The 22,653-nt window shown below is 47.1% G+C and overlaps 1 protein-coding gene across 1 annotated transcript in view; it reads right to left on the reverse strand.

Moving 5' to 3' along the window:
• The window catches only part of EBF2 (EBF transcription factor 2), a 193,444-nt gene that overhangs the window by 169,681 nt on the left and 1,110 nt on the right, over nt 1-22,653 (reverse strand). Inside the window, exons 2-6 of the mRNA XM_049631619.1 lie at nt 20,569-20,725; nt 19,464-19,527; nt 19,106-19,161; nt 18,531-18,604; nt 12,068-12,136 (exon numbers count right to left, since the gene is read on the reverse strand). Of these exons, the coding sequence (XP_049487576.1) occupies nt 12,068-12,136; nt 18,531-18,604; nt 19,106-19,161; nt 19,464-19,527; nt 20,569-20,725 (420 nt within the window). The remainder of the gene's footprint in view (nt 1-12,067; nt 12,137-18,530; nt 18,605-19,105; nt 19,162-19,463; nt 19,528-20,568; nt 20,726-22,653) is intronic.

Below are 22,653 nucleotides of genomic sequence, written 5' to 3' on the forward strand. Positions count from 1 at the left end.
CAAAGGCTTTCAGGGAAGTCAGTATAAAAGTGAACAGTAGGTAGACAGTGGGCACTAAACAAAAGCAATGCAGGGGAGGCGACAAGTCCATAAAACAGGGTCTAGACAGAGCATGAGAGCAAGGCACCGAGAGGTGACAAAAAGAGACAAGAGACAGAGTGCCGAAGAGGGGGCCTGGGTGGCGAAACTGGCAAAGACTGGCGGGGGAGGGGGTGGGCCGGCAGGGACTGCTGACGGTTCCCAATAATGTTTTCTGTTCACCTATCAGCTTCCTAACTGAACCCCCTAAGTGTGAATCAACTTCCACGTGGACAAGAAGATAATTATGAGCCCTACATGAAGGCAGAACACACACACACGCACACACACACACACACACACACACACACACACACAAAGGAAGGAACTAAGCCAGCATGAGCCCATCATGGTACAGGGCTCTCTCATGCATCATCTCCCCATCCCAGCACTGTGCGACAGTCCTCACTCCCCTATTTTTCAGATACAAACTGGGATTCAGGTAGGGTTGCCAGATAAAATATAGGATGCCCAGTTAATTTTAAAGTTCAGACAACAACGAATAATTTTTCAGTATAAGTATATCCCAAATATCACGTGGGAAAGGCTTATAATGAAATTGCATTTGTTTTTATCTGAACTACAAATCGAATTAGGGCATACTTGCACCAAAAAAAAATCATTCATGTTTATGTGATATTGAAATGTGACTGGACAGCCTATATTTTTATTTGCTAAATCCGGCAACTCCAGATTCAATGAGAGGGAGGAAATGAATGAATGGGTAAAGGCATGAATGGTATAGTGGAGTGGTCAAACCCAGATCTGAAGCCAGATTTTGCCAGTTATCACACTCCAGGAATAACAACCACTTCAAGTATGCAACCCACATGTCATAAGTCTGTGTTACGTGCACAACCTTACTTCTTCTGAAGAAAGAAAAGGCCTTTTTTCGCAGAACAAACTGGCTACATACAAAATTACTGATTATAGGGAAGCAAAACGTCATCAGTCTGACCCATGGCATGGTGCTTGAAAGGTGATGAATCCTCCAAAGCTCCGGTCCAGTTAGAAGCTTTGCGATTCAGCGACACCATATTCATTGGGAATGTCATTGTTCCTCCTGTCCTCTCCTTACACAGACCATCACAGCTGTGTCCTGGGAGTGAGAGATCTTGTCTCTAATCCCAGTTGAGTCTTTGACCTGCCTGCTATATGGCCACTGAAGGAGTTGCTCTTCCACAGAGTTTTCTCATCTGAAATGTGGGTGACGGTCCCAGTGCACGGCTGAGTCATGTGCAAAGCTTTAAATCAATCAGGAAAATGTCCTGTGCAACTGTGCAAATCTGGACCAAAGTCAACCAACCAAAAGGCTTGCCCTTTCTCTCCATAGAGACCTACCTCAGGGCTTGATTGGAGGACCTATGTGTGAAGGACAGCATACAAAGCTACGATGGCCCAGACTGCATGACCATTTTGTGAGCTCTCTTTTCTAAAAGTCCTGGCATCCAATGTGCCTTAAAAAATGCAGGTGTTAACCCCAAAGTGCTGGCCGGAATCCAGATGGTTCCATCCCTGCAAATTCTTCCATTCCTGCCATGGTATCAGTGGGATTAGGAATTTCTCCCTATTTCCTTTTCAAAAGCTTCTGTTATATGTGAGCAGCTGCAGCATTTCTCACCAGTTCTGGCTCCTTGGTGGTCTTGAGGGGGCTGGGAGAGTTTGAGTTTAGAACAAAACCTTCCTGGAGGACAATCACTTAATTAATTACCCAGTAGAGACTGACGAAATGCTGACTCCTTATAGACTTGGGTCTAAGCTGCCTGACGTGCTTTGAGCCTCTTGTCACTCGACCACTTTCCTTTCGATCAAATGCCCGCTCCAATCGCAACTCTAGGTCAACATGAAGAACAGGGCAACAAAGAACAACTCCTATAAGATTTCAATCAGCATATAATCTAATCAAGTCCTAACAGGTAGAGCCCTGAGTTTTATAAATCATCTGTGGATAACTTCCTTCTTATCTCCTTAGGATATGTCATATTTCCCAACCGTTTGGCCTGTTAGCCTCTTGGCTGGTCATAAATAGACCCAGAAGAACTCCTCTAGCCCCATTTGCTCAAATAGAAAGAAATAACTGGGAGTTCTAGAAAGTTCTCTCAGGATGAACATGTGGTCTTATCAATCTTTCCCATGTTCTGGGTCCTTTGTTCCCCCTAAAGCCAGCTAGACAACTCTGGGAAGAAATACCTTTCCTAGAAACAAACATCGATTTCTTATTTCCAGCATGGAACAACCTCACAGTGCTGTTCTACTTCTCCTGACTCATCCCCTTTCTGGCAAACCTGCAACTTAATCACATCATACAATTTTATACGGGAGAAACCAGAAGTTGAAGCATACCATTATTTTGCTCCGCGTAACCGCATACATCCACTTGGTCCTCTGATTTTCCCTGGGAATTGATCCAGGGGACCTAACGCGAGCACTTCGAATGAGAGAATCCTAGTCAAAGTGAACTGGTGTGGGTTTTTCCCCTTTTTTCTAAAGAATTACTTGCAAATGGTTTGGATTCCGGCTTCCGAGTTCCTGCTCTCTCACAAACATCCAGGCTACTAAAAAATTCACAGATTGCCAGATGGTACAACAGCAGTTCTTTGCAAAGGATCTGAGCTTTCCAGTGAACAAAGGACGCGTACTCATGGGGACAAGTGGCAACATCAGCAAAAGCTTTGGAGTGGTGGGTGTATTGGGGGAGGGGAAGTGAAATGTGGAGAGGTGAGAAAATGGGCCTTTTACCTCCAGTGACTGGTATCTGGCAGGGAAAACCCAACTCCCAACCACTGCTGATGGTAGGAGGGAGCATATCCAGAAGAAGATGAAAGATATTAAATCAGAAACTAGGATATTTTGGGGCGCCTGGGTGGCTCAGTCGGTTGAACTTCTGACTTCGGCTCAGGTCACGATCTCACGGTCCGTGAGTTCGAGCCCCGCGTCGGGCTCTGTGCTGACAGCTCAGAGCCTGGAGCCTGTTTCAGATTCTGTGTCTGCCTCTCTCTGCCCCTCCCCCGTTCATGCTCTGTCTCTGTCTCTCTCTCTCTCTCTCTGTCAAAAATAAATAAACATAAAAAAAAAAAAACTAGGATATTTTTATAGGAAGTCACTAAATTTGAAGCCTGTGCCCATTTTCCCAATTCCTGGTGGTGCAGGGTGATAGAAATAATGCCCAAGTTTTGGCAGGTAAACTGATACATTCCCAAAAAAGTCACAGGAAGCAAAGTATCCGTGAACTATTTTAACGCCTTCCTACAAGTTTCCCCTACTTCCATTCTGCATTTTCCAATTCATCCTCAAAATCATCCCTCCAAAATATTGACCTGACCATAAAATTGCACTACTTAAAATCCTCTAATGTCTTTCCGTCACCAACGAAAGATGTCAAAATACTTTTGTCCAGGCATATAAAGTCTTACAAAATCTGGACCCAAATAATCTTTCTAGCTTCTCCTACTGCCCCCCTTCACATACATCCATGCACTTCTAAAACTATGAGCAGATTTAGGAAATTTTTTCCTTTCCATATGTCTTCTCCTACCCACTCTCCTCCTAGAATGCCCTTTGATCTCAACTATGAATGTCCAAGTTATAGTCGTCACCTCTCGCACCTCTACCTAGATGAAAATAATCTCCCCGCTACAGGTCTTCAGAGCTTTAATCTCTGCCTCTCTTATGGCAGTTTTTTCTGCACACTTTTCATTTTTCCATCTGAACTATAAGCTCCTGATGGGAAAGCTTTGTGTCAATTCAATTTTATTATTCCTAACAGCACCTTGCAAAGTCCTTAACATAATAGACCCTTGATAAACATTTACTGAATGATTCATTCTGCCTCACAACCCTAGATATCTGTTCTTGGCATTGTTTTGTACCTACCTGTCCCTGGGGGTAAGACTGCTAAGCAGCAGTCAAATACAAGTAGTTACAGGAAAGGTCCTATATAAACTGGCAAAGGACTCAGTCATCCAAACTCTTCAATGCTTGGCAGTCACAGACTAATCTGCCAACTAATATTTACTGAGTGACTGTAGTATCCAAGCCACTGGACAGATGTTACAGGAGATACAACATAATAATTGCTATGACTTTTTTAAAGCATCTATTCAGTCATACGCTATGGTGGGCACCTTACACTAATATTCTTTTTTTTTTTAATTTCCAAGAGAGGTTTCTTTTTTTTATAGTAAACATAATTTTTATCAAATTGGTTTCCATACAACACCCAGTGCTCATCCCAACAGGTGCCCTCCTCAATGTCCATCATCCACTTTCCCCTCTCCCCCACCCCCCTCATCAACCCTCAGTTTGTTCTCAATATTTAAGAGTCCCTTATGGTTTGCCTCCCTCCCTCTCTGTAACTTCTTCACTACAAGCGTGAAACCTACAGATAACACAATGACTCTAAACCCATATCTTTCAGTAATATTCTTAATACAACTCATTGAGAGAGAAGTATTATTAGCACCATCACAAAACCAAGAAATATCAAAGACTTAAGCCACATATGATGCCCGACATCCAAGAATTACAGTGTACTTGGAAATGTAAGGCAAACCCAAATAGGTAAAGAAGATAACAACATCCAAACAACCTAGCAAGAGCAGGCACAGGGGGCAAATGTCAAGTGAGAAGACTTGGGCTATAAGAATTGATATCTTTGCAGGGGCAGAATCTGAAGCAGGTCTTGAAAAACTGATAGGATTTATATAGGCAGAGTTTGGGGTGGGTGTTCCAGGCAGGGCTGGTACATGCAAAGGGAGAGAGGAAGACATTTTCAAGGTCCGCTTGATGAAACAAACATTTTGATTCATGGGGAAAGACATGACTGGACTAGAAAGTTGGAACCCATCTACAATCCACTCACCTAGTTTTCACGTACTTTCCACAGTTTGTAAATAAATATTTCTCCGCGTGATCATTTAAGCTGTCCGCTCCATAAAAGGAGGAACCATGGCGGTCATGCTCCCCAATGGTCTCTTAGTGCCACGAGTTCACAAATATTTGTTTAATAACTGAATAACAACAGCAACAAAATCCTAAATGAATAAACGATGGAGTGAACCAACGTACAGATGATTGAGCCAGTGTGAGTCAAATCTTAAAGCTCTGAGAGTCTAGGAAGACCGGTGAGTCGAGCAGAACAAGTGTATTTCTTAAACACTAGCCCAACTACAGAAGTAAACATCAAAACTCTTCCATACCACCTCTTTGATCAGCAGGGGAAGAGTGATTTTCTCAAACGAAATATCATTTATTTACCACGTGGTCCAGGCTGTCATCTGGTGAAGTGCTTCAACCCAAAAGGAAGTATTTTCTATACCAGCAAATAGAAGAGTCCCTTCTCCTATCTGTGTCTAAAATGGCCAAGAAACTAGCAAAGATTTTACTGGAAAACAAAGGACAAAGAACCGGAAAGAATGATGCGCTCACTTCGGGTAGATAATCTGTGTTGTTTGGTGAGAAAATCTACACCCTTTCTGAGAGAATAGAATTCTCAGTAAAAAAAAGAAAAAAAAATAGCCCGGGGCCAGGCTTTTGTAGACTCTTCACAGCACTGGGCTCCCTACACTGGAGATGGGGAATCTGGGCATGGAAGGCACATATTAATAGCTCCTGTAAATTATTGATGAGCAAGGATGATGAATTAGCATGCCTGACACCCAAGCCTGGGCCCTCCGCTAGAATCAGAATTCAGAGCTGGAAGGTAATGCAAAGGTCAACCATTAATCCAATGCACTTCCTTTTACAGATAGGGAAACTAAGGCCCAGAGAGGCAACTCATGACCTCTGTAACATGAGACAGCTAGTTAGTGCATGATCCAGGGCCAAGAGCAGGCATCCTGATCCTAGTCGAAGGCCATATCTGCTACGAAATGCAGCCTCTCAGTCACGGGGACTGGGGACTGATATTCCATCACGCCCGTCACACACATGAATGTGACTTGTACAACCTCAGAGTTAAATGGCACTTTGGGAGCCAACAGTGCTTCCAGACCATACTCACCAGGCCTTTCCATTCTTACACAGCTCTAAATTCTGGAAAGGTTTTCCTTCTTTACCAAAATCTTTTTCTCTGGAACTTCTACCCATTAACTACACTCCAATTTCACCACTGAAACTGGCTATGTGACCTTGGCTAAGTTCTCCAGCTCCTTAAGATTCATATTCTTCTCCATAAAATTGAACTTTTCTTAACCACCAAAGATGAATTAAGAAGATAATTAACGCAAATTACATAGCCGAATGCCCAGCACATAGTAAGCGTCAATTAAAGGTTGAGTATCGGTCGTATCCACCCTTTTCAGGGACAGAAATCCTTGTTTGGGACTTGCCTCTACTGACATATCTGGCTTTCCATTTCCAGGGAAAGGGAGGGAGTTGTCACAGATTGAAAACCAGTGTGAGTGGCCTAAGACGGCAGGAATCTACTAGGCTTTGTGGACATCAATCTCAGCAAGAGCTCAACTCCAACTACTATCCAAATACTGCTTCTGTGCTGAAAGGAACAGTGGGGTTAAAAGCTGAATCTACATTACAAATCAAGAAGAAATTAATATGGAGTTCGTTTGGTAAATTAACAAAAACTCTAGTGTTCAGGTTTAATGCAATACCCTCTAGCATGCCTGGGAGGTCGGTAAGAGCTTTACTCCCCACAGTTATTCTCTGGAAATTCCCATCCCACAAATAATACTTTCCTGGAGTTAAGTGATACACTGGAGAGAGGGATAACAAGCATGGGCCAGAGGAGAGAGGATCCAAACACGCACTCCAATGGAACAAGGTGGTCGATGAGGCAGAAAAAGGTGGGAAAAGGATGTGCCAAACGGCAGGAAAAGGGCAAACAAGAAGCCTGGACCAGAGGGGAAAGCAGCAAGTGAAGATGCTTACCAAGATGAAAAAAGGAGCAAAACTTGGGATTACAATTACTGAAAGAAAGAAGGAAAGAAAGAGAGAAAGAAAGAAAGAAGGAAGGAAGGAAGGAAGGAAGGAAAGAAAGAGGAGAGAAAGAGGAAGAGGAAGGGAGGGAGGAAGGGAGGGAGGGAAAGGAAGAAAGAAAGAAAGAAAGAAAGAAAGAAAGAAAGAAAGAAAGAAGAGAGAAAGAGGAAGAGGAAGAAGAAGGGAGGGAGGAAGGGAAGGAGGGAGAGAAAGAAAGAAAGAAAGAAAGAAAGAAAGAAAGAGAAGAAGGAAGGAAGGAAGGAAGGAAGGAAGGAAGAAGATAAGTAATGTGGGGATCTAGAGAAATTGGGGCCTTCATACATTGTGGGTGGGAACGTAAGTAGCTGCAACGGAAGTGGTGTGGCCATGACTCAAATTACTATTTGGTAGGAACAAGGGCAGAGAAGAGAGTTCCATATTCCACTTCTAGGTCTGTACCCAAAAGAATGGAAAACAGACAAAGAGATATTTGTACACCCCTGTTCACAGCAGCATTGTTCACAAATAGCTGAAAGACTGAAGCAGCCCAAGTGTCTGTCGACAGATGAGTGGATAAACGAATGTGATATATCCAAACTGGGATATTGTTCAGTTTTCAGAAGGAAGGCAGTTCTGGCACTCTACAACATGAAGGACCTTGGAGGACATTATGCTCGGTGAAATGAGCCAGTCACAAAAGGACAAATACAGTAATGATTCTGCTTATGTGAGGTCCCTAGAAGTAGTTAAACTCATAGAGACCAAAAGTAGCATGGCGGCTGCTGCGGGTGGGGGAGAACGGACGGTCACAGTTTTGCAAGGTGAAAAGATCTCTGCGGTGGCTCTCACCGCTCAATAATGTGAACGACCTAAACCACTGAACTGTACACTTAAAAATGGTTACGACGGTCAAGTTTATGTTGCGTGCATTTTTCCACAATTAAAAATTTATTTAAAACAAAGGGAAGATACCATCAGGAAAACCCACCCATGAGATACTTTTAAGTAAACCTTTTGAATAAGGTTCATTCTGTTGTTTGTCGCGCTTCTTGAAAAAGAAAGTAAACAAAACTACATCGACATTTAAAATGGCCCTCCAGGAAACAGCTCAGAAATATGGAAACCAATGTCCCAAGACAGAAGCTCTTGGGATATTTAGCGTATGAGACATAGGCTGATCTGCCCTTCTAATAGAAAATACCATACCAGTATGCACATGGGCACAGACAGCCTACAAAGATGCAAAAAGAACGTTAGCCCTCTCTACCCATCTGACTTTTTATGGGCTACAAGAACTGGTACTTTAAGGACTCTTTTGTCACTCTCCTACATCAGTGAAACTGTCCCTAAAGAGATCTTCCCACGGACCACCAGATTATCCCTGAGCCCCAGAGATTCCGCAGATACTCAGAAGAAGTTTCCAGACGGAGAAGAGAGTCTGAGAAGAATACAGCCCAGAAAAAACAAGCTCTGAATTAGCTCTGAAACCACAAAATGTAAATCGGCTTGAGACTTTTTATTTTTATTTACCACACACAGATCTTTATAGACAAGATTTAGGCCGAAGACCAAAGTAAGGATTATGGTTTCATTGTTGGTTTGGTCTGTTCCGGTTTTGGTGGTTTTTTTTTTTTTCTTCTTCTTCTTTCATACAGGAACTTTGGATTTTTACACTAAAAATTAATCAGCTTTACTGCCACTCTAGACACGCACACATTTGTACACAGAAGGAAGGCTCTACTGGAGGCCTGTGATTCAGCAGCAAGTCCTGCTGGGCTGTGCATTGGCCTGGCTTTTTGGAGAGGGGTGGGGCTGCCCAAGAATTCACAAAAGCATGCTGAAAAGACAGCTGAAAATAAAAATTAAATTTATGTTTCTAGAGAAATCAAGGCAGAGAGTAATTTAGTAGGAAAAAAACAAATCCTAATCTGGGGCTAAGTCTGAGGACCTAGAGAACTACATCTCTGATGGGGGGGCGGGTGGGCGGGCACCCTATTATAAAATCCGATGATTTTCAATGAAGGGGCCACATGGTAGTAAAAGCTATCTTTCATCTTTTAAGCAGCCTATTGGAAACTGAATATCTGCCCAAGATGTGGTCACAGGGGCTAAATGAAAAGTCAAGTTGTTTGGCATTTGAGCTGGAAGCCTATCAAGTCAGTGTGATAACACTGCTTGTCTTGTCCCCATCCAAAACTCTGACTGGCCATTGATGAGATCAAGGGCATTTCTGGAATGAGATTCTTCCTTCCCATTCCATTGTATGTCTTTGATTAATAAAAATGGAGTTTACAGCTGAATGGTTGGTTACTTGTCGATTGCAGTCCAGCAGGCAAAATCTGACAAAACGCTGGGCCGGCCAAGGAAAATGATCGAAGGGGTCTTTTGTGGTGAAAAGTTTGGGAACCACCCTTGAGGCTCCCCATCCCCCCCCCCCCCGAACACGCACAATTCCAAGGGAATAAGCAGGCTCCCTAGAGCCAAAGTGGAGCGTGCCTGTTGTGTGAGAAAACTCAAAGAGAGACAGTGTAAATTAACTGCATCTGGTTAGATGAGCGAGCAGGGGGAGGAGATAATTAGTTGGCATTATAGGAACAAGGGCAGAGAAGAGAGTTCTATATTTACTCAGAGGAAATCCAAAATAGACTACTTTGCACCCGTTTGCTGCTCGTGGGGGATCTCAACATTTCCAAGTTGGCAGACGTTGAACACAGGGATGGGATGCAGAACTCAACCAAACCCCCGAATGACACAAACCACCCATCCCACCTCCCACAAATGGAAACCTGACTTCACCTCCTTTTACATCCACAGGGAAGGGAAGGAGGCGAGGGTAAGCCCAAAAGACATTCAGAAGTAATAAGACAAGGGCAATATCTCCAAACAAAAGCCCTGCAATGAGTAAGCAGAATAAATGCATCTGTTTACAATAAAACGGGTTCTCTAAAACCTGATGATGGCCAATTTACAGCACCCTTTGGTATGTCTCCGTGTGTAGCTGCGCAACATTTCAAAAGTAACACATATTTCAAGTGATGCAGAGATATCACTGGGCTGTTTTATTGTGCACAGGATAGTAAAAAGTAAATGCCATCGTCCCATAAAGCTCTATAATATGCAGCCAAGATACAATTTCCACCTTCGAAGACGAATTTAAGACATTCTAGCACAAACAATGAAAGCACCTAATTTGAAAATCTTCTCCCTCTGTAGATGCTAAAAGACTTTCTTTTGTACGGGTGCCATGCGTATTACATAGGATTAAAACGTAGATATGTCAGGCTCTATCCGCGGGTGCAAGTCGAATGCGGGTTCTTAAAGTAAGAACTGCTAAGTGCAGTCATTAGGATGTGTGCTTATGAGATGGAAGGTGCAGGTTAGGATGTATGGGTTGGCAACCATCTTTAAAGCTGATTTGTGGGGACCTTATTCCAAGAAAAGATGCCATAGTCATGAGGTCGGAAGACCTTCTTCAAAGGGGAGCCAAAGTGTGGGGAGGGGAGTTGAAGATTAGTGAGGTCAGCGTGCATTCTGGAAAGGACTGGGTCTGCATCTAGTTGTTCTCGTGTGCTTCGAATCCCCCCAGAGGATCCTGAGGGCATCCTGGGAAGTTGGGAAATGGGGCCACGTGCGATCAACACATCCAACTCACATAAGTCAGGACAGACAGTGCTTGGGAGAGGCAGGCTGTGGCAGTGAGAGGAGCACGAGCCGAGAGGGACAGACAACTGTGTTCTGGAGCCAGCTCTGCTCCACCCAGCCGTGCAATCGTGGGCAAGTCACGTCACCATTCCCGGGTCAGCCTTCCGTCTATCAGATGAGGGAGATGGCTGACCCCAGAGAGTTCTTACAACCCCTGCATTGTAAGCTTCTATGCACTTTCAGAAAAACAAAAAAAACAACAACGGAATTCCAAACAGCTCTCTAAAATTGGTCCCCCGTGAGCCTCCTACGATGGCAAAAGCACCCTGCATATCCAACAGACATTTTACATTTGGTTCTCATCCTCTTCCAAGCACCTCAGAGAAGTCTGCAGAACCACCACGGACATTTCAGGAGCCTCCTGAAACCTACAGCGGCAGCCAGTACCCTCCGATCGTACCGTGGAAGAACAGAGCTGCTGAGTGCTTTGTCCAAGGTCAGAGGCGAGGACAGGATCAGGATTCCAGCCTCCCCGTTCCTAGGGCTATGCTATACTTTCCACAAAGAAACCAAGCTGGCTTTCTGGGAAGAATGCCAGAGGTTCCATTCTCCCAACTGAGAATTCATTGGGATATTGGAATAACAACTTTGGAGACTGTGGTCTCTCCAATCCATTTCAGGACCTGGCTAGAAACACGAAAACCCAAAGAAAAAAGCAATAGGGAATTATTCCGTTTTTTAACGAAAGAGAAAAAATTAGGGGTGGGAATATGGGATTTCTTAAAAATTACATGATTGCTGGAAGTTAATTTGGTATTTCTTCGTTGGTTTGTAAGTTCTGTTTCCAATCACAAAAACAGACAGCTGAGGATGCCTAAATCACATTTCAATGAATTAGCATCTTGTCCCAGAGAATCTTTCCCACTCTGAATAGAACAGAAGACCCAGAATGCAATGCTCTGTGGTAGAAAGGAATCTCCCTCGATGCAAGAGAGAGTTTGTCATAATCCCCTAAACTGTAATCTAAACTGATAGTCTTCAACCCAACAGTCATCGCGGAGAATGACAAAGGGGATGACGCTTAACTCGGGGTACACTGCCTCTTCCAAGAAACTTAGTGAGACCCAGCTCTGCCAAATAGGAGAGCTGGCCTCCTTTGCCATCCTTTAATATCCACACACTCCTTATTAGGTTGACATCACTGCACCTGGAAAAGAATCCCAGCATAGATTTAGAGACACATGTTCAAAAAGGAAGGTTCTGACTTCTTCCAAGAAACGCCAACCAGAACAAGAGAACACATGTTGGACTAGCTCTGCCTTGAAGATAACATGAAACCAACCTTATGGCAAATCCCAAGTGATCGATACTCAGCGTCGAGGTTCATAAAGGAGAGAAACCAGAAATGATCGTTTTAATCACTTTTGCCCCCTACCTGTCGATGATGACAGGGTCTGAAGGAGTCTCATTTCGGTTTCCACAACTTTTCTTCTCGCAACATCGACTGTAGATTGGGAAGGAACCAAAAGAGTAAAAGAAAATTGTTAAAATCAGGAAGATACAATGAGCATACAGCATAGAAACATTCACAAAAATACATACGTCCTAGGTAGCCTCTTAGCGTTCAGAGGCTCGAGCGCAGAGTTTATGGCCATGTTTCAAAACAATGCTGGACCTGAAGCCCAAAGATACTCCTTCAAATACTCTGTGGCTTATGACTGGGTAATTCTCAGCAAATCACAACTTTCTCAGAAACCATATTTGTATTCTGAGCCACGGGCATTGGACTTTTAAATCTATAAGGTCACATCTTATAGACCCATGTTGAATGATTTTATGATGGTGTATTTTAGATCTTTGTGTCTCAATAAATATTTGAAGACAGAAGGGGAAGGAGCACGGACAAAATAGACCCCCAAGTAGCTGCCTGGACTTATCTACCTTATTTGTGTAATCTTTCCAGAGAACTCTGTGTACTTTATAAACATTTATTTATTTATTTATTCATCTCTATCATTTTCTAAAGGTGACGGGAGAAGACCAGAACCATGGTATACATTGTGAAATAGGGGAGAAAATGAGGCAGGGAGCTATGAAATGATATCTCCAATGATTTTCGCCAAGTCCAGAACAGAAATGGGACTTGATGCGTTAAATGCCATCTTGAAAACTCCACCTCCCAGGGCCTCCTCCTAGCAGAGTACCTGGTAGGGCCTCAAAAACCACCTGTGGAATTAGCTGGGAGGGAGAGAGAAAGATGAGGCCCGACGGCAATTACGACAGATAAGCGGGACCCCGTCAAACCTGAGCAGAGAACAAAATGCTCCCTTCCAAAGGTGTCTGCGTGAAAGACCTAGACAGATGTGAGAAGGGCAAAGGAAGCTGGGTGGTGGGGAAGCACTGAAAAAATCACCTCCCCACATGGCTGCCACTGCAGACTTCTGAATACCTCTTGGCTCATCCAAGCACATGGTCTACCATCAATGGTAGTTGCTTATGGATGTAGGCTTGCAGGACATAGAAAAAAAAAATATTACCACCCACACTGGTGTGAGAATATGCCTCATAAACATTAGCAAAGTATATGTAAGCACTGCCTTCCCCCGATCTGTTGAAGAGTGAAGCAACACCATAGGAAGATTGCCCAAGTGAGAATCAGGGCTCTGGCGTCCAACTCAATGCTGTCACTAAGCAGCTGCGTGAGTTTCGTCAAATCTGTTTAACCCGCCTGGGCTTTGCCATCCTCATATATAAAATTAAAATATTGGACTAGATTGAGGCACCTGGGTGGCTCGGTCAGTTAAGCATCCGACTTCAGCTCAGGTCATGCTCTTGTGGTCCGTGAGTTCAAGCCCCATGTGGGGCTGTGTGCTGACGGCTCAGAGCCTGGAGCCTGCTTCTGATTCTCTCTCTCTCTCTCTCTCTCTCTCTCTGCCCCTCTCCACCCATGCTCTGTCTCTCTCTGTCTCTCAAAAATGAATAAATGGTAAAAAAAAAAAAATTTTTTTTTTTTTTAATATTGGACTGATTATCTCCAGAGTCCCTTCTAGGTTTACAAAGCCTGTGAGGCAGCGAGATCCCCAAGCACCCTTTGGAGGTGACGACAGAGTAAGAGGGAAGCCATGTGGCAGCGATACCGAAGCCTTATACCGGCCCAGACACAGATTTGCTTTCTGCCTCTTCTCCGTCCATTTGCCCTCGCTGGTCCGCCACAGAAGTACAAACAAACAAATAAAGAAGAATTTTTAAAACTTTTAAAGTTCCTCTTCCCTCCTTGCAGGGATGTGTGCGTGGATTACACGGCGAACCAACTCCAGCATTCTCAAAAAGCAAAATATACTTGAGAGATGCTAAACAAGTTCCACCAAATGATCGCTAGGAGCTTTTAAGAAACTTAATCAAATTAGCAGGAAGTAAAAGAGAAATGGTCTCCACTTCCCTAAATACCAGAGTTTGCCACTGGGGGCTTTCTGAAATAATATTTTGCCTTTGAAATTATATTAGGTCTTAACTTTTAAGATTTCAATCCATCGCAAGATTAACACCAATAAAAATGCCGGCCAGCTGCTTTCCTAGGTCCCGAAGCCCTTGTCTCTCCTCCCAACTCCCTATCACCACCCATTTCCGTCTCCCTCCTCTTCTGTTTCCATTGCTCATGTCAGCAGAATACCTTTGCAGTTCAGGCAAACCTTTTCCTCCTCAGCAACACAATTTCAAAAGCCCATACATGCTTGTTACCTAAAGACCTTCTAGCTAGACTCCCCTTTGACATCACCAGCATGTCAACATGACCCAAATTATGTGTACGATGCTGGGTACAATTTAATTACAAGAGCACACACTGTTGGGATGTGCCACTGTGTCTAGTTTGAGAAGGAATGATTCTGAAGAGGCCGAGTAAGTTTGCAAGAGTGCTCGGCCGAATTCAGCTGCTTTCCGTGGGGATTTTCTCTGAAGGAAAAGAAAAACAGGTAAAAATGCAAGCCTGGGGCCAGTGTGACACAATGTGGGGAATCTCATCAGGGAAGGAGCCGATGCACAAAGAAAAATGCAGAGGACTTTAGGACCCAATCTTCCATTTTCCAACAGTAACGTCTTTAAGCATAATCTCTAATGTTCATAGGGCAAAAAAAGATGGAGAAGACACTCACTTGGCAGCTGGACTGAAATAGTAAAGGTATAAAAATAATAGGAGTTGGGGCGCATGGGTGGCTCAGTCAATTGGGTGACCGACTTCAGCTCAGGTCATGATCTCATGGTTCGTGGGTTCGAGCCCCGCGTCGGGCTCTGTGCTGGCAGCTTGGAGCCTGGAGCCTGTTTCAGATTCTGTGTCTCCCTCGCTCTCTGCCCCTCCCCCACTCATACTTGCGCATGCTCTCTCTCTCTCAAAAATAAATAAACATGAAAAAATATTTTTTTTTGAAATTAATTAATTAATTGATAATAGGAGTGTACTGTGTTTGCTCCCTTTGAACCCTTCTTAAAATTTCTCTGGGTTAGACAGAACTAACTCTTTTTCTTTCTTTCTTTTTTTTTTTTTTTAAGAAAATGTCTCATCAAGATGTCCTCACTATTTTTTTTTTTCAAATCTGGTTTCTTAAATGACATTCCGTCCTCATGCCAATAATATCAACATAAGCAAAGGGAAGTGGGAAGTAGGAGACATTCGTGAACCCACAGTCGGTCTCGAAACAACTGCTCTGAGACCAGATATGTGGATGGTGGATGTGGAGGACTGGGACCCTGAATTACTCAGATAACAAACTCCATTCTCCCCTCCCTTTGCTGTATAGACAAAGCCTGTGCAACCAACTTCAGGTTCAGCTACTTTAGTTAAAAGGCTTTATAGGGTTATTTTCTAATAAGCAATTCTCTAGGTCTGAAGTTCCTGGTGTTTCTAAAAACCGAACAAGACTGTGAAACAGGAAAGGAAGGGGAAAAATAAACAAAGAAGAGGAAACTGAACTTGGCATCACGTTGACTGTGTCCCTAACTACCATGGAGAGGCTCAGAAGTGCTTTTTCCCTAATGAATGAAAATGAAGGTTGGTCCTCCCCTCCTCACTTTGGCTGGGTTTGGTTTATTTTATTCTGATTCTGATTCAGAGAACCTTTTACCTGAAATCCTCTCAATCTGCCTACAGGACTCTGCCCTTCCGCATCTCCTCACAGAGTCTTTAGAGAGGGAAAGAGACAAAAAAACAAAACAAAACAAAACAAAACAAAACAAAACATGGGGACGAGGCTGGGGGAATATGGAAAACTGCATCCCAATCCTGAATCTTACCTGCATTTTTCAGAAAGAAGAAAGAAGGGGGATGAGGGATGGCTGGAGAAGAAAAAAAAAAAAAGCCCCAGCCACGGACACAGGGTGTCCAGTCAGTCAAACTCCTGCTCGAGACAAGCGAATGTGCCCTTTCCCCTCCAAAATCGTTTTTAAAATTCAACCCTCAACTTTCAAAAATCTGTCTCTAATTTCAAACTCAAATAAGCGCACAGCATGGTGGCTTTTGTTTTGTTTTCTTCTCCCCAACTCCTCCCTGCGATTGCATAACAAAAGTGTCTAAATTCACACCATCTGGCCGATAAAGACACTGGCCCCACTGCCCGGCTGGCCCATCTGATTAGGGCCCTGTCTAGCCTGCGCCTTGTGGCGAAAAGTCACAGCTGTGGGGTTTGCTCGCGCTCAATACAACTCTGTTATTAGCCAGCTGTAGGCCTTGAGACGACTTCTGTTCAAATTATAATATCTTTTAACCCTCTGAGCATTGAGGGCACAGGGGTGGCTGGCAGCGACATAACAACTAGATTTCTCCTTGCTAATAATTGGCAAAATGAACTAAAGCAGGGAAGAGGGGAGCAGAGACAATTGGGGAAGAGAGAAAAAGTTATTCCTAAAGAGATTTATTTTGTTCCCCTCCAAAAGCTAAACATCAATTTATGAGCTCTTTTTTTTTTTTTCCTAAGGATTACAGAAACCATTCAGGGAAATTCCCAGGTATGCCCAAGAACACCATGCAGATGGAACTAAGCATGAGCAGTAATCTCTGAGAACATCCCTCTATCACTGACTGCTAGCACTTGCCTTGAAAATGTGGGAGAAAGAACTTTTTTCCCTTCCTGGAGAATCAACCAGCTCTGACTGACAAATTGAGATCTTCCCCTCTGGATACATCCAACATTTGCCATCATCCCAGTGATCTCCCAAAACACACACGCATGCACACACACATGCACACTCCATGCACAGTGCCCATCCAGTGGATCATTTATTTACCCATAATTAATATGTGTTTTAAATTCTAGTTTGGGGAAGAAAATAGCAGAGCGTCTTCCCTGGTCTCAAATGCGGAGAAGTTACAGTACATTAAATTTTTATATTGTGTTACTAATGCAGACTAAACTAGAGGCTTTAAAAATTGATGCTGCTACTTAGACAGCATAAAATGAGGAGGATTTGATTGGGCTTAAAAATAAAAATGTCAGCCTTAACTACAGCTGGATGGGGCGCGCGAGTGTTATTTAAAGTGATAGGTGTAATTCGTCAGACAATGGGCCAGTTTGGGGGTTTGTTTTCTTTTCTTTTAAGAAGATAATCTCTCCAAACAAAGACATTTAAAAGTATAAAGAGGGATAAAAAAAAAACGCCCTTCAATTAGCCAACTAAATCAAAGTGTTCTGACTAATCTAGGTATTACACGCAAGTTCATCTTGGAATTGTATTTTCTTTCTGAACGAATCTATCAGGGGCCCTGGGATCATGGAGTGGCTATCTGCTTACTCCATCACCCATCACCTCACCCGGCTACTCAGGCAGGGAAGCTCTATTCCCCTCGGCTGAGGCCCCTGGCAGAATTGAACTTTGCATTTGGCAAAGTTTGTTTTTCCTAATACTTGGTCAAAACCAAAACAAACATGGCTGATTGTTATGGTTTCTTTCTGACTGGGTTGGGAGGGAGCCGGGGCTGCTAGGAGCTGCCCATAAAACAGTCCAAGCTAAATCAGATGGCCTGCAATTACCCAAAACTAGCAAGTCTGGAGCTGGTAGACATTCACCGTAGCAGGAGCAGTCAGAGTAAGGAAGAACTGAGGCTTTCTCCCCAGTCAGGGATTTTGGAGAAAGAAAAACACGTATGGAATCAACGCTTACATTTTTACAATAAAATAACCACCTCTTTCAAGAGTTTCCTTTTTATACCCTCTCTCGAGTGCTCTGAGTTCCCCACTACCCAAACGGTTGTTTGAAAGGATGAAGAATTAAGAACGGACTGCTCTTTCTACCCAGTAGTTTCTCCTGACCTCAGAAACTCCCCTGACACGTGAAATCTTCGGAGAAGCCACATCCCCGGAGGAAGGAAACCCTTCCGCATCACAGACAGGTGCCTCAGCGGTTGGGGATGGGGGTCTCCACCCTCGGGTGGTCCCTCTCCGGGACTGCAAGGTTTTCCAGTGCTTTGACTCGGTATGCCACAAGTGGCCCCTCCTGGAAATCTACCCAGAGCGGGCCCGACAGGCGGGAACCTAGCGGTGCGGACCTCGGGTGGAGACCGGTTCAGGCAAAGTTCACGACCCCAAATTCGGCCGGGGGGCTGCCCGCCCCCTCCCCGCGCTGCCACCGACCGCTGGGCTACAGAGACTTTCCACGTAACGGAGGAGACTCCCGAGATGCCAGGGCGGTGAAATCCTGAGTGGTTGTGGGTTTCCTTTTAGCGTCCTAACGGATATGCTCTAAGAATCTGACCTTTAAGGGGAAGTTCTAGCGGATCGGCCCCCGGGGTAAGGCCTCCCTCCCTCCCAGCCATCATTGCTGAAAGGCAATGCCGGGGGCTCACGGGAGCGCGGCCAGCGAGGCTCACCTGCCCCGCTTTCCAGCAAAGCCCGCAGGAAAAAGCGACTTACCTGCACATCACTTCGTGCGTCAGGAGAACTCGGCACATTTCCGGATTCTTATTTTGTCCCTCGTAAGCTATGGGCTGCAGAGGAGTCGGGGGGCAGGGAGGGAAGATAGGAGGGCAAAGGAGAGACAAAGGAAAGGAGACTTCAGAGCAAGCACAGAATTGTGGGGTGGGTTTTTGTCCCCTCTCTGCCCACTACTTCATTAGGAGTTAGCACAGAACCTGAGCTGTGGCCCGGTTAATTCAGGCGACAATAATAATAGAGTAGCGAAGTTGGCCCTAGTGAAAACATATTTTCTGCAAAGGGGGGGGGGGCGCGATCTCGCAACAATTCTCTCTTCGCTCTTTTGCTCCCCTGCCCCCACCCGCCCCCCACCCCCCGGCCAGAAAGAAACAGGACAAGGGGGAGAGAGAAGAAAAAAAAAATTGTTCTCCAGGTTGGACAGGTTCTTGCTATTCGACGTGGAGAGGCAAGTGAAGTCTGACCCTGGAAACCGCGGGGGGTGAGCAGAGGTCAGGGACAGACGAGGGGGGACGGGGGCGCGGGAAGAAGAGGAGCCGAGTGGACCTCCGACTTACCTGCTTGGTGACCGAGTCGATGAGCCTGACGTACAGGTCCTGCTCGGTGCGGACGCCTGCGGGGGGAGGGGGCGGGCACGAAGTCAGGGCCGAGGAGCCCCTCCCCCGCACCCCAAACCCGTCCCCGCCATGGGGGCAGAGGCCCAGGCAGCCACTCCAGGCTCCGGGCTGCTGGCTAGCCGGCGGGCTGAGCCGTCCAGGGGGCAAAGGCCCCCCGCCCGTCCCCTGCCCCTGACCGAGCCTCCCGCAGCCCTGCCCACCCCAGGCCTGGAGGCCGCCAGCCAGCGACGGCGGCAAGGTCAGCTGCCCTCCTCGCCGGTTACACGTGCGGGCGCGGCCGCCGGCGCTGGGCGCTCACCATTGCTGTAGAGGAGCTGTAACTTGTAGTGGGTGCCGTTGTTGGTCTTCTCGTTGCCTTGTTCCTGAAAAGACAGGCAGCGTTCGAGCCCCTTTGCCTTCCAGCACCCCCCACCCAAAGGACAGACTGGAGAGCGCGCCCCACACCGCCTCCCGCCGCCTTTCTCGCACTCGCCCTGCAGCTTTGAACAACCCCCTGCCCAGCCCCAGGTCAAAGGGCAGGAGCGCCTTCGGCCTGCCAACCCTTGAAACTTACTATAGCTCGGACCACTTGATGCTCTCCAACGCCTCTGTCCCTCCCCCTCAAAAATGTCCTCAGAAGTTTGCCTCCGGAGCCGCCACCATCGGACTCTGCGGCCAAAGCTGCCTCAAACAGGCAGCCCCTCCGGATCTCTCGGTCCTTAAGAAGCTCCAAGGCTTCTCTCGGCCGAAAGATACAGGTCTGTCATTTGGAACGGCAGCATCCCGGCTCCATCCCGCCAAGACTGGAGCTTCTGGGGCCACAAGCTCAGGGACCCAGGGCCAGGTTCGAGAGGGCCCTCCGGAAGCCCCTTCCCTAAAGCTCGCATTGTAGAGCTGAGGAGACTGAGGCCCAGAGAGGGCAAGAGACTTTCCTTTTCTCACACGTCCGTTTCATCTGGGATCAAATCCTGACCGAGCCTGGGTCGGGAGCAGGCACTGCGCTCAAGAGGGAGAGTGGGAGAGAAGGTTCATTGGGGAAAGCGGGCCAAGACTGAGCTCTGGGTTTGCACCTAGCAGCTCCCCACTCTGCCGGCGCTGGCAGGTGCAAAATAATAAATAATCCGGAGAAGGGCATGCTCTAGTCTGAAGGGCGTTTACTCCGCGGCCAGTCCAGGACCAGGCTCTACGATTGACCCCGAGGCTGGGTGCACAGAGCCGCCAGCGCCCCCCGCAGCGTGTGGTGCGGGAGCGGAGTCTGGAGGAGGCGCCGGGAAATCGACTGATTTAGAGGCTTGGGCCAGAAGCCTCGATTTATCATCCCTGATGATGTGAGTGGAAAAGTGTCGCGAGTGACAGATGGAATCTTTAGTGCTCTGCAAGGTGGTAGTTATTAGGCCGTGAGAAGAGGGGGGACCTCCGCTTACTTTGTCGTTCTCCACAAAATCTACGAAGGCTGTGCGCTCGATCTCCACCGGCTGCCCCTGCCTGTCATAAAGCGCCAGAACGAAGTGAAAGAAGTTGGATTTCCTCAAGTTGGAGGGAGGCTGCTTCTCAAAGTGGGCCCGGGACAGGGCGACTCCGCTGCGCAGGAAGAGACACCGAGGGGGCCACCGGGCAGAGGGAAGAAGAGAAAGACACAATGTTACCAACGTCCCACACAAGCACCGCGGAGGAGGGTCAAGGGTTCCGGTCCCAGGTCCAGAGCTCTGGGCCCTTCAGATCTTTTTTCAGTTCGGTTTAAGAAGAACGGACTCCTTAGAGTAGTCGCCGCGGCCACAGGGGTCGGTTGTCGGAGCCGGAGCCGACGCCCTGTCCACTGCCACGCCCGCTGTTCCAGCCTCCGGGCGTCCCAGCGCCTGGCAGCTCACGGTCCGGCCTTTAGTGGAGCCCAAAGGATCTCGGGTGCGGGCCTAGGCTCAAAGCGGTCCCCCAAGGAGGCGGCCCAAGTTCTATCCCGCAGGGCCGCCCCTATCTTCACCCTCAGGTGGCGCCGCCGGCTGGATCAGGATTTGGAACTAGGACCCCGGGTTAGAGCAATAAATGCCTCCTTACTTTTGAAGAAGTGACTCTGTCCTGTCCTAGAGCTACTGCCCGCTACGCCCTCCTTGCTCTCTCCAAAAGTTCGTGGCTGGGAACGCCTTGGGGGCGGGCGAGAAACCCAGAGCCCAAGCCTTGGCCCTACAGGGAGAGGCCTCACCTCCGGCTTCCCTCGCTCTTCCGAAAAGTTGCGCCCCGGACAGTGGCAGAGCGGAATCCCTGGGACCTGGGATGGAGGGCCACTGCCGACAACGTGATACTGGGGACCCCGCCCCCAGAACTGCTGCGCTTGAAGCAGCCAAAATGTTATTAAGAGGCAGAGAGCGTCCTCGCCTGGGGCCAGAGGGATCCCCGCTTAAGCTGCATCTCCCTGCGGCGCCAGCCAAACCCGCTGACCGCGAAACCCATGTTGGAGGACCCGGGAGGCGCCCTCGAGCGTTTTGAGTGTGCGCACACACCTCCCTGCAGACCCGTCGCGGCCGGGGACAAACTAGCCGCCAGATCACATTTAACAGAAGTCTCAGGGCCCAGGCGAGCGCGCAGATGGCCAGTGCTGCCCCGCGGCGCCGGTATCGCTGGGCCTTCTACCCTGGGGCGCGAGCACTTTCACTCTTTTGAATGGTGTAAAATTTTGGCTAGAACCCGCCACTCGGGGTGCCTATTCCAAGTTTCACAATTATTTGATCTGGGGAAAGGAGGAAAGTAGGGAAGGTGTCTTTAAGGTGCTTGGCTAAGGAAATGCGCCTCGGAGCCTTCTCTGAGAAGCTGCCTAATTTCTCCCGGTTGAGCCCAGAGAGTACCCAGACGGCTGCGGAAAGCCGTCGCCGCCTTATGCTGTCTGCCTTGGGGATACTGGCGTGCCTGGGGCTCGGGCAGAAGGGAGGCAACCGCCGCCAGCCGCGGTCTCCTCTCCTCCAAGGGTGGAGGCTGGTTCGCTCTACCCGGGACACCTGGAGACACGGCTGGCCTGGGAAAGGAGTTATTTCTCTGCGTGACGTTAGGACTTAGAGGGAGATGGCTAGGAGAACGGATAGGAAGGCTGGAGTCGTGGGAAGAAGTTCGAGAGCACTTTGGGGTTGGGGGAAGGAGGCTGTCTCTCCAAGACAAGGACGCGCAGACCACAAATCCCAGCTCAGTAGTGCTGATGAGGGAAGGGGACCAGGATGTCTTCGTGGAGTGTCATCCTAGACAAGGCGTTTACTATCTCAGCAGGCGGACGCTTAGAAACAAAGTCAACTTCAGCAACTAGCAAAACTAAAAGCTGGTGATCCCTGCGTTTGCAGCCCATCTCCTCGCGTTTCTTCTGCGGCTCTTTCCACTGCTACTCCTTCGTCTTTTCTTTTTAATCTCTTCTCTCCCCTCACCCCCGCCTCCGTGCGTCTAGTCCACTGTTTTTATCTCTGCGCCTGGACCTCCAGCCTGCACCCCCTCCTCCCGGAGCTCCCAGCCGCTTTGCCTTCCCAGCAGCGGCT

Source organism: Panthera uncia, chromosome B1 (genome assembly GCF_023721935.1).
Source record: "Panthera uncia isolate 11264 chromosome B1, Puncia_PCG_1.0, whole genome shotgun sequence".
In the NCBI taxonomy this organism is placed as follows: domain Eukaryota; kingdom Metazoa; phylum Chordata; class Mammalia; order Carnivora; family Felidae; genus Panthera; species Panthera uncia.